The following is a 12578-nucleotide window of genomic DNA, read 5'->3' as shown; positions in this document are numbered from 1 at the left end:
TTCAACATAAATCAAAACACAGTACCAGCCTGCTACACAATAAGCACTAACAACATTCAGTTCTCATGTTAGTGTAATCTAAGGCCATGTGAAAGGGGGGCACTAAAGAAAATAATACCATCAAATCAACTGTGAGAACAGTGAAGTAAGTGAAGATGGAGAATCAGGAAGCTTACCTTGAGGTCTCTATGCACTATGTGTTTTTGATGGCAGTACTGTACGGCTGAAACAATCTAAAGAAAAGATTAAGAAGGATCAAAAAAGCAGCATGTTTAGCAGGATATAGTCGACTGCACCAAAATAAATCGAATGACAGAGCCTAGATGTGGAGTCGGGTGTGAAAGCCAATTAGTCACATTGACTGCTGCAGCCACGTTTTCCCAGAATCCCATTGATTGGGCATGAAGCATGTGAATGGTTGGACCTGCAACAGGGTCTACAGTGAACTGGATAAAATCACAGAGGGCCTTATGCCCACTGGACAGCACAGAGTAGGAGATGAACCTCACTGTTTGAAAGATTTCATTTGCTCTGTTAATTTTTATTTGCTACATTTATAAATGTAAACATGCAGTTATTGGTCACTTTACAATTTTTACACAGTATATACACTTTACTGTAGCCTACTAAACAAAGTCATACGCATTTGCTTTTTTAGAGCTTTTGGTTTTTAATTTACTGTGGTTTGCATTAAAAATACATTTAAATTTTGTTAACCCAATCTTTCCTTTCATAGCAGTGGCATAGCCAGAAAGTGCCCTTTGGTTGGGCCTGGACAAAAGTGGGTAGGCATGATTATTCTTTCTACAAAAAAAGTTCCCATTGTTTCAAAATGGACCGGTTGCTCCCAAACAACACATTGTAGGAGTGACTGTAGCTCCATTAGCTGCAGCACTGAATGATGGACAGCAAACGAACAATGAGAATCACATTTTCTGTTTAGCAGGAATATCTGCCCATCTCTCTGGCTGAGGGAACCTCAAAAAATACGGGGAAAAAATGCATCCCATATCGGTTCCAAAGGAACCCACCTTTTAGTGTCCAAATAAGGCAGTCGCTATGCCCGTTTCAAAGCCATTTTCACCAAACGAACTCTAGACCTGAGATAGTTCTGTTCAGGATCCTTAGTATATATTTGATGTGAATCAAGGATTTCTCATCAGCGGAGGGCATTACAGGCCTGCTCAGCCCCAGCTATGTTGTGGCTGAATCCAGCACTCAGAGGACACCATAATAAGCAGGCAAACAAACCTGTCCAGCTCCACTGCGCAATAACCCTTTTTTTTGAGTCTCCATACTCTTTCTTGAGCTTCTTTAGCTTGACATGCCCATGATTGTCATCAAGGGTCATGCTGAAAGTTATTCATTTGTTCCAGTTGGGAATGAACTGTTCAGGTTCTGGAACCTATTTATGTTGGTTGAAATGTGTAAGACAGTTAGCACACAAACTGGAACAAAACCACACTGGTGGAAAAGGGCTATCCGTGTTTTAAAAGTCCCAATATTTTAAATACATGTGACACAAAGATTTCCAGATGTCCTTTGCCTGACAGTGGAAGGATCTGGAAGTTTTCATGTGGTGCAGAAATGAACGACTGATGCTGTTGAGCTGACCCAGATAAGCTCTCTAAACTGCAGCTAAAGCAGCCGCAGAGTCAGGGAGAGACTGTGAGGATGGGGAGGGGTGAGGGAGACCCAGCTCTAGGACTACTCATGACTGGCTGGGTTTGTGTCCCAGCAGCACCCAGATGTTTGCCTAGTTTACCATATGGACCTACTGGGTGTAATGTTGGTGGTGAAACATTTAAAGGTAATTACATCAAGCTAACTGCACTGTCAGCAAGCAAAATAAATTTGCTATGTTCCCAATGAAAATAATCAGGATTTTTTACAAAATTACTGCATGCAGCAGTACTATACCTGTCTAAATTTAGCCCTGGCCTCCTTCTCCTTCATTCGGCCATGTGCTACGAGGTAGTCGAACACCTCCCCTGCCAAGAAGATTATAAATCACATCACAGAGTAGTCATGTGCCTGGTATATTCTATAATGTATGAACATCTGAAAATAACATTTCATATTCATAGAGCTCTTTCAGGTACAGAAAAAATATGAGAGTATGATTAAATGTCTAATGATGCAATGTGTCTACTCACCACCACTGGCATATTCCATCACTAGATAAAGGGTTTTCTCTGTTTCTATGACCTCAAACAGCTTTACTGTAAATTAGAGATGGTGAAAGAAAATTATGTTAATAATCATAATTTCAGACACAGTCTTGGTTGAACTGCAACTTGAAGACATACAGTTCCCTAAATCAAGCACTAGAATGTACTAATTAATGTGAAAATAATCCCATCACTACTCTCAATCAATGTTATATTTAAATGCAATTTCTAAAAAATAAACAACTAAATTACGAATGTAAGTCACATCCATCATGCAATAACTCCACTTAATATTAGTTTAAGAAATGAGAACCGACTTTATTATTTGTAAGTACTAAACTGTTTAACTAAAATTACTGAAAGTATAAAATGAAACCCTAGGATAAAAATTAAAAAAAATATGAAATTTTTGGAATATCTGCCACCTTAAAAAAACTACATTACTCAGAAGACAAGCATATCATTCATTCCCCAAAAGATACACACAAAAGGATAAATTATATTAAAATAATCTGACAATGATTCAGATTTGATTGATATTTCATTCATTAAATTCAACATTATATAACCTATAACCCATTTTAAAGGCAATGTATACTATTTCAATCCAATATACTTTCAGTGAATAATTCAGTGAATGGTGTACCAGCTCTGCAATGTTTTTGAATGCTGTGTTTATATCCAACCCCAGCTCTGCAAATGGGAAACAAAGTGGCTCGGACAGAGAAATCAAGAAGCCCCTAAAAGAAGGGAGAGTCTCTTTTACTGCTGCCCATGTTCAAACATCAACAGTCATTCTGCAGTACAGCTCTTGGAACAGCTTTGAATTATTTAACCTTTAGAGAAAACAACATTTGAACACAGTCATTATTATAATTTGATGCATATTGATGCATACTTTTAGCTCTTTGTCAACAGCATTTTGTTTGGGAGGTATACTTTATTAAGTTGGATTCTTTCTGTTTCACTGCCTTATTTCGTTTGCCAAGCAGATAATGGAAAAAACCTCTAGGTCTGTAAGAGGAACAATCCTACCAGCTAAACTGTTATGCTGCAACCTCATTATGACTGTTGCAGTGTTTTGAGATATCCTGGACCCAGCACCACTTCCTGTTCAAAATTACTGACAATACCAAATCCCTGCCAACCTCCCAAGCCTTTTCCCCTTAAAAGAAAAAAAAATGAAAAAGTGGGTCATCACTAGGAAAGAGATGGCGTGTGACTAGATAAAATAACATCAGAGCAGCTGATCCCTAAGGTATGTTTTCAAACCCACCAGAGCAGGTGATCACTAAGGGTGACCATAAAGGAGAATAGAGGGAGTGTGATCAGAAGATGCCTTCTGCAGTGTATAGCTAAACATTTCATACTATGTGAAACAATTCACAACAAATGGCTTAATCAACATCTAGTTAATCTAATATTTTTACTCTGAAGAGAAACTGACTGAGACAAGCAGAGTTTTAAAATCAAAGCTGCTTCTACAAAGCTAAGGAAGAAATAAATGCTTCAAAACCTAGTTATTTATGTGGTAACTGGCACTGTAAACCACAATATCATGTATAACTTAATTTTCAGCATTTTATAACTTTATTATTCTGAATTACACCATTTCAGAGAGCCAACATAGGTCTCAAATGTTTGCTGTTACTGACCTAATTAATAGGTAGAAGTTAATCAAAATACAGAATCTATTCATTTTAACCTGTGCATTAAAACATAGAAGGCAGTCTAAACAGAGCAAAGGTGGTGAAAAGCACTACAATTTCAAAAACAAGCAAACTTTCAGCTGATGACCAGTACAATATGATTAGTGATTAGTGAAATAACCTCACGTGCTAGTTTAACTTGAAAACTGACTTAAGGATTGCTCATTTAGAAATACATACATTACTTTTCTTAAAACATGATTTGCAATATCCAGATAAGATGAGTTAGATTTAAAGTTAATGAATGAATGAATGAATAAATAAGTACATAAAAAACAAAACAAAAAAATAATCAACAAACTAAAAAAAGTGCCATGATTACATTTTTTTCTACTGAACTGCAAAACATACAAATAAATAGGACTAATTAAGTCCTCTTTGTAATATACATGAAGTTAGTCAGGGTGCCAACTCTAAATAGGGATATAACGTAATTCATCAAGGTAATATGCTGCCCACTCCAAATTGTCGTAAATAATATACTGCCCACCCCTAATTGCATTGTGAACACCTAACAATTACTCACTGAATCCATTCAACATTGAGATGTATCAATATTTGTGCAGCTGTTCACAACCACAAAGTAGATACAAATAATAGCTAATAGTATAGCTATAATAAATAAAGAAAGTTAATTAAAATAAACATTACTTTGTTTTATTGACCAGACTACATTTTTTTTTATCAAGATGATCTCTACAAGGCGTAGGGACATAGAATGAGAGCGATACATAGCCTATTTAAGAAACATTATGGAGGAGGGATGTGAACAGTTTGGATGTGTGTGGGCTGAGGAGTGTTAGCCATTAGCATCCCTCCCCCTCACTCTAAACATTTCACCTACACAGTGCAGCCAAAAGCATCACACACGCTCTCACGCTTACTCATTCATACTGTCTTCACATGCATGCAGACACACAAATATAACATCCAGTGTACACAGAGATTAGGAAACAACAGGCATATGGTCAGAGATTCTTAATGAAATCACAAACATATTTAACATCAAAACAAAGCTGGAAGCATAGTCAGTGACAGTATCTGATTCCGGTAGAATGCCACTATGTCATATTCAAACATAACATTCAAACATTGGCCCAGGTCAAGTTCATATTTCCTATCCAATGTCCTTGCAGCCTGTTTCATAGCATATTTTGAACCTAATTCTTATAGTTTAAAAGCAGCAAATTGGTTTTAACAATTTCCACTAAAATCTGATGATGGCTGTCTCTGCACCAAAATTAAATTTACCAGTGCTGTGCCTAGCCATGTGGCTTTATTCAGTCCCCAATTTGTAATGGGATAGTTCTGGATGGGGAAAAAAATTAGACAGCAAGTCCAAGGTTTGGGCTTATTATTAAAATTTTGTTTTGAAGCACAGCTTAAAGCTCTAATCTAATTGTAATTTTCGAATGCATGGTACCCATCTACTCATCTCTACACACTTTTTGGTGCCTGGTTCATTTTCCACTAAACCAGTTCACTGTAAAATGTAGTCAGTACCATCTCAAATCACCTTTTATCTGCAATTTGTCATGAGTCCCCTGTGATCAATCAGCACTATACATTTTTTACATGTCACAGTTAAGCACCCACGAGTGAGCAGGTACAAAAAAAAATTGACTGAAGTTAAGTAGATAGCATGCAGAGGAAAAGCGCAATAAGAGCCGCTTCCTTCGCTTTAAGACACACCTGCTCAGATGCATGAGAGAGGCAGATGGGGCTTGGGGGACAGAGGGTGAGTAAAGGGTCAGGGGCACAACGCTAAACTTACCAAAGTGAGAAAGAAAGGAGGGGGTAAAGGCATGTACAAGCTGTCAGATGATAGAGGCTCAACAATGAGACACACAAAGAGGCTCACAGCAGAGCTTTTGTGTTTGTGGGAGGAGCAGCACCCCAGAGGAAAGCAGAGGGAATTCCTATAGAGGGGTTTAAAGAGGCTTCTGCTGGGGCAGTAGACCAGCCCCTCCCCCAGCACTTCCCCATCTACAGCCTCAATCTCAAACCAACTGCAAAATCCTTACACAAACTACATTAGAGAAGCTCTGGGGAACTCACCAATATTTGGATGGTTTAGAATCTTCATTATTCTTACTTCCCGGAAGAGCTTCAAGGAAAGAAAGAAAATTATTAGAACATACAACAAATTTAGCAAATTCTATAGCAAAACTATCATAGCTTACTATCATAGCGTACTAAAACTATCATTCCTGTTCTTACAATACATTACAAGTAGTAGGTAAGAAGTACTTAGGGATTCATATGAACACCTTTAAAAAAGAGATATGCAGGAAACATTCTAGGAGAAAAGTGATTTTGTCTGTAGTTTACTACAACTAAAAAGTAGAAGATGAAATAAGTAGCAATATGCTAGGAATGTGTGAAGAAAGGTGAACAAACACAATTCACATTTGTTTTGTTTCTCTTAAAGTCGCCAAGATCACTACGCAAACCTGTTCTATACACCACAAATACACACGTAACCACAGGACAGCAGACAAAAGATTAGCCCGAAAAAAGAGAAAAAAACAAAAAAACAAAAAAACAGATCAGACAGAAGCAATGAGCATTGACATTTATTATCAGGCCAATGATAAGAGCCCTTTAGAAAACCACATGCTGTTTTGTCTTGTATATTAGCTTGAGGCTTCTTGGGTGGCAATAAGGGGTGAGTATTTCAGTCCAATGTAATATTCAGTTTTGTAAAGAATTTAAAAAGACACACTCCTTTGCATATTTATTTTTTATGTACATGTTCATAAACAGTTCGATGGATCATGTTCAGGTCTGTGTCCTGCAAAAACACAACCCCCTCAAGCCTCTAATTTGCAAATGACCTTATGACTTCATCCCCAAGCAAGATAAAATGTTTGGGTGGCTGTCACCAGAGAGGCACAGATGCTTCACTGAGGAGGACACAGCAGGTCAGCATCCCACAGACAATATTACCCACACAGCACCCTTGTCATCAGTGTTGGTTTCTAATACATTTCCCTTCTCCTGTTCCCCCCACCCCCCCATTTCTGTCTATCTCCTGCTAAGCATTTTTTCATTTTGCAAAATGCAAAAAAAGGTTTTATATTTTCCATTCACTTATAATGTTACATTATGGTGATATATCCTATCACTATTTTATTTTTAATTCATACTTTCTTTTGTCCCAGGACACTGACTAACCTTGATAAGGCTTTTCCATTTTAGCAGCCTTTTAGCATGATATTTGATAAAATATCAGACTCAGTTTTTGGTTTCATGTTTGGGCACATCAAACGTTTGTGATGATGCACAATACGTACTCGATGTTGGCAAACAATTTGTAACTAACAAGGTACTTGAGTTACCTTAATTCACTTATATGGTACAGTTTATAATGGTCATGTGTTTTTATAAGAACCTTAAATTGCCTTAATGATAGACTGAGCTCACAAATTTCAGTAAAAGTTTTTTGCTGTTTTCTATAAGATTTTTTTATTGAAACTACTGTTTTTGATTTAAAGTTCACAGTAAAAATGTATTGAACAATGTAACAGCATCCCCTTAATACAATCACATAAAATGGGTGTTTTCAGGCAGCTGTGGATATATATATATATATATATATATAGATATAGATATATATAGATATGTGTGTGTGTGTGTGTGTGTGTGTGTGTGTTTATACTCTGAATGTAAAAGGCTAAATTTAACAGCTAACATGGCCTGTGGCTTTGAACATTACAAGCTGTAACACAATCTCCTCCTGGATGACCTTAGCCAGCTGAAGGTGAACTGGCGAGTTAAATCTAGTACAGCACTACTCATATATTTACTCACACTTCAGGCAGAGTGATTTCTGACTATGATTTCTGACTGCTGTGTGCAGCTTGAAAACTAAATTCATAAGTGATATTTTTAAACAATAGCTGGAGAAGTTAATCCATGCCTCCAGCAGACCGGACTAATGCAACATGCTGTTCAGTAGATTTCCACAACAGACTGTTGGACAGCTGCAGCTTATTCAAAACGCAGTGGCTTGAAAGACCGAGACCAGAGAACATGACCTCACAGAATTTAAAAAGTAATGCAACTTGTGTATATATCACTCAAAAGTACAGATCCAAAACACATCAGTGTCTTATATGAAGAACATAAGCCTGTTTTTCTCATTTAAGACTGGTCAGCTACTAGTTCCTTAACTAGCATGTGATACTTGGTCAGCAGCATTTCGTTCTTCTCTGCCCAAAGCTGAACTGCCAGAAGAGCTCAGATTCACCCGAAGTTTAGACTTAATAATAATAATTTTCCTGTGCAAACGACTAAAGCATCTTTAGTCTGGACTTCACACATCTTAATAGTTTGTTTTTAGCACTTAAAGCAAGTGCCCTTTTGTGTCTTGGGCGTTTATTCAATCTATTCAATTTAAATTATTTTTACTGTGTTTTCCTTATACACCTAAAAATAATACATATTATGAAACACTCACTTTTCCAGTTGTTAACAAGAAAGACTAGACATTACCAGAGCAGAGAAATGAGGAAAATTGAGCAAGAAACATTTATTCATTCTCTGTCTATAAACGCTCAGTTCAGGGTCACTGAGGGTTTGGAGTGAACAAGAGTGGAGAAACAGGAGAACTGTTCAAAAACTGTGAAAATGAGGCTGGAGTCAGAAGTGAACGGAGCAACACAGTGAAAAGAAAAGCAGACAAGAAAGAGAATCAAAGAAGAACGTTTAAAAAAAGAGCTTTTGTGTGTCTAGCTTCTCATTGCTTCACACACACACATTATTATTTAACAGAGCAGGTGCTGAAATTGGTCTTTCTGAAGAGGACTGTTTAGACTAGGTCAGAATGGTGCTGTGGTGCTTGATCGTTGTTGTATTTTGACCAAAGCATTTCAGATATTTAATTAACACACCCCAGGGAACTGTATTACATTGTGCGGAAGTGGTATACAACGTCATTTTTAAGCACTTTAGCTTCCTTTTAATTTTGTATTTTATTTTAAGCAGACTGAAATGCTTTGGTTTCTAAATAGCACATGGTTTAAATTGAAAAAAAAAAAAATACAAAAAACAAGCCGTCCTCTCAAGCAGAAACCGTCCATATGCTACATACAGGGATGATGCTGAGAACATCAGCTGATCTACAAAGCTCTACAGGCCAGACATGATGAGTCATCAGCTGTGCCTGCATTACAGAGTGCACGTATAATGTGAAGTTCTGAGGGGAAGAGCTACCGGCCACAAAGGAGCAGAATAACCACACAACTTAGAGTCTGAGCAAATGTTCCATAGCCACCACCAAAGAGGCAACAGGATTTAGCAGTATAAACAAGTACCAGCCTATAGACAGCTGTTAATTACAAGTTTGAAATATTGCAAGTAGTAACATTTTTCATAATATTCAAATGAATGAAACGCACATTTTTTGAAGAAAATATTTGATCACCATCTACTTTGCCAAACAAACCTTTATATTTTGAAAAGATTTAATCAAATATAAATAAAGGACACTAATATATATATATTTATTTATTTACTTAAGACTATTTATCCTTAAAATCTTATGACTCTGGATGATTACAATAGTTTTGTTTTTTTTTCCTCTTCTTTCTCACAGCTCGCCTATGAAATGTAACCAGTGACATCACAAACCCATGTCTCTAATGGGAACCATGGGCACTAAAAACCACTACAATGGCAGCAGTAATGTTAGGCACTGTTTACTTGTTGTACCAGGCACAAGCAGGGACTAAAAAAGTAACCAGCTCCAGATTTGGCTAGTGGTAAAGCAAAAGAGCCAATCTGAGTCCCGTTAATTTAAGTAGGCTCTGTACAGTGGAAAATTGCCATTAGTTGTATAAAACCTGAAGTACACTCTGGAGGGAGCAGGGCTGCATTTGGGACAGACGGCTAAGAAAGCAACAAAAACACCACCAGTATTTTGTAGCTTGAATATACACCTTTTTCTCATGCAAAAAGACAAATGGATCTCTGATGTTTTGACAATGTGCTGATGAACACAATATGTCCAAGGACATCAATAAGTTTATTATGTGCTTTTGGGGCTAGGTCTGTCCACACTGGTCCAAGTTAATCTGGCATGATTAACAGCATTTTTATGTAGTTTACATATCATACAGACATGTCAAAATGAGATGAAGCAATCCTGTTTCCTTTAGGTCAGAAAGCACTCAAACGCTGTTTGCTTGAGAAAAAGTGGATTGTAATAAATGAAGAGAGGGCATTATATTCCACTGCTCAAAACCTTTTCCTCTGGCAGCAAAGCACACAAAAAAGCATCCACAACAGACCCAAGAATTGTCTGATGTTACAAAAGTAAGCAATTTGCATAATCAGCATTTAAAAAAATCATGGCAGCAGCAAAGGACAAACAACATTTCCGTATAACAATAAATACAATAAATCAATACAGTTCTTGCAGAAAATCATGTTGCAATTTTTCATGTATGTTTTCACACTGCAACCAACAGAATTCAGAATAAATTATCAGGAAAAAAATAATAATAAAGAAAACAGCAACTAAAATAAAAATAAAAAAAGAAAACTGGTAACAAATATATAGAAATAACTAACACAAAAAATGGTTTGTCTCAGAATGCTGCAGAAACAAATGCCATGAAAATTATCCAAAGCAATTCAGCCAGGGAACTATTTCAATAAGGATAATAATTGTTTAAAAATGGCTCCAACAGAGCCCAGACCTCATTCCCACAGAAAATGTGTAAAATGACCTAAATCAGGCTTTGCACAGGAGATCATTCTGCATTCTGCAAAAAGGCTTGAGCTAATTAAATTAAATCAAGTAGTTCTAACACAGGAGGTATTATCAGTGAAGAATATTTACCTACAAACATTACTATCTGGTCAAATCCGAGAAATAATACTTGCTATTTAAAATGGCCATGATTATCATAGTCCACAGAAAAGGATATAATCTGTGAGAATCCGGGCTTGTTTTAATCATGAAAGATGATCAAACAGAGCAATGGAGCTCAGTTTAGAGTACAAGTGATACACACTGGATAAAGCAACTGGATCTATGTGTATCCCTGCACTTCTCTCTTTGTCATAGCCTTGAAGTAAACATGATTTATTTGATTTCTATCATTTAAACCTGCTGTGTTTATACTACGTGCTTGTCTTGTCTCCCAAATGAACACTATAGGGGGGTCAATATCAAAATGGAAGAATTTATGACTCTTTACATGTCCTGCTAGGTTCTATTTATGTATACCTTCAACTCCATCTGAGTGCCTCATTGCTTACAACATAGTACATGTGAACGTTTTTGCTCTGTAATGAATATCCCCGTAATGTTTATGTGCATCAATTAAAAAAATTATTGTTGCAGCCCTATGTTCAGTGAACCCATATTTCATTTGTGTTTGGGTGCGTGAGGATTTGTTATATACCTGTTAGCATTTGTGGGTGGTTTCATGAACATGTAAATGCTTGCTCCATGGCTGGAGGATGTCAGAGAGCACTTCTGTCTGTGCATGTGTGTGCGTGTGTGTGTGTGTATGTATCTGTTTTCCCATGCCCAGGGGCAGTTGTAGCTTTCTGTGTTTCACCATGGCTATGCCCAGTACCATTCTATGGGAAAACACAAAGAACTTCTGAATAATTCATTGCAGCTTTGTGTACTGACGACACTTCACTGGCCTCCCAGCGCCACTGGCATGCAGTCATGCCCTATAAGCCCCAGCACAGGACCCTTAGCCACATGGGCCAATGAAACACATCTCACACGAACATGCCCCCGCAGAGTGACCTAGCTGGTATTCTGTATTTCTCTGAAGTGAAAGATAGCAAAGCATAAGCTCACCTCACTCTCATGAGAACAGCAAAGAGCTGAGAAACCAGAGCCATATGTGTGATCCGATTATGCTTTTAGAATTTTGCAGGCAAGACAATACTCAGACATCTGATTTAAGTTAGTCCTTGTGCCTCAGTGCAGACACTCGAGAAAATACTAGGTTGGCCAATAGCACATTTGAAATTACAGTAATAAATGATTATAATAAATGATCATATTACATCACAATATGATCAGAGCTCTTCATATATATTGTTTATACTCCTCACGCTGAACTACTGCATGCTTCAACAAAAACTAAGCATTATAAGACCAGATGTACTGGTATAGTGCAGGACATGTAAAACTAACATGCATTCTGAGAGTATTCTTTTCCTTTAATGCGGTACTTTTTGTTCTATATGGAAAGCAGAACATGATTCATAACTGTCTTAATATTATATTGCATTAAATTGTTTATAGTGATGCACAATATACCGGAGGCTGATGGGTTATTTGCCGATATGAGGATTTTTTTTTAGTTATTGTTATCGGTCCATTAATGGAATTTTAGCCAATATTACTGATAATATTACTGACAACTGATAACTTGGCGCCTTTTTTCCCCTTGCACATATGCATTGACGCCTATAAATACACAACTATGTCTGCCATATGGACATTTTTCAGTTTCTGCAGTTAACATTTCAACTTTAATAACAAACGATCAAAATCAAATAATGTGCAGAAATGCAGTTCTAGAAGAACAATGGAAGACACTGCTGAGAATAAACTGTGTGCAATTCTCCACACATTTTTCTGTGACTTCAGTATGTGCTCCGGATATTAGCAGCACACTGCATTCGGTTTTATTTACAACTTGCACTAGAACATGAGCAC

General features: G+C 37.1%; 1 protein-coding gene across 4 annotated transcripts in view; it reads right to left on the bottom strand.

Annotated features, from left to right (window-relative positions):
* The window catches only part of mark3b (MAP/microtubule affinity-regulating kinase 3b), a 46283-nt gene that overhangs the window by 15168 nt on the left and 18537 nt on the right, over positions 1-12578 (bottom strand). For all 4 annotated transcript variants that reach the window (XM_066677750.1, XM_066677752.1, XM_066677751.1 and 1 more), the window contains exons 4-7: positions 5939-5987; positions 2157-2222; positions 1921-1991; positions 177-233 (exon numbers count right to left, since the gene is read on the bottom strand). In XM_066677750.1, coding sequence (XP_066533847.1) covers positions 177-233; positions 1921-1991; positions 2157-2222; positions 5939-5987 — 243 coding nt within the window. The remainder of the gene's footprint in view (positions 1-176; positions 234-1920; positions 1992-2156; positions 2223-5938; positions 5988-12578) is intronic.

This window comes from Hoplias malabaricus, chromosome 7 (assembly GCF_029633855.1).
Source record: "Hoplias malabaricus isolate fHopMal1 chromosome 7, fHopMal1.hap1, whole genome shotgun sequence".
Taxonomy (NCBI): domain Eukaryota; kingdom Metazoa; phylum Chordata; class Actinopteri; order Characiformes; family Erythrinidae; genus Hoplias; species Hoplias malabaricus.
Note: the sequence above shows the minus strand (reverse complement) of the source record. Positions and strands in the feature narration are given on the sequence as shown.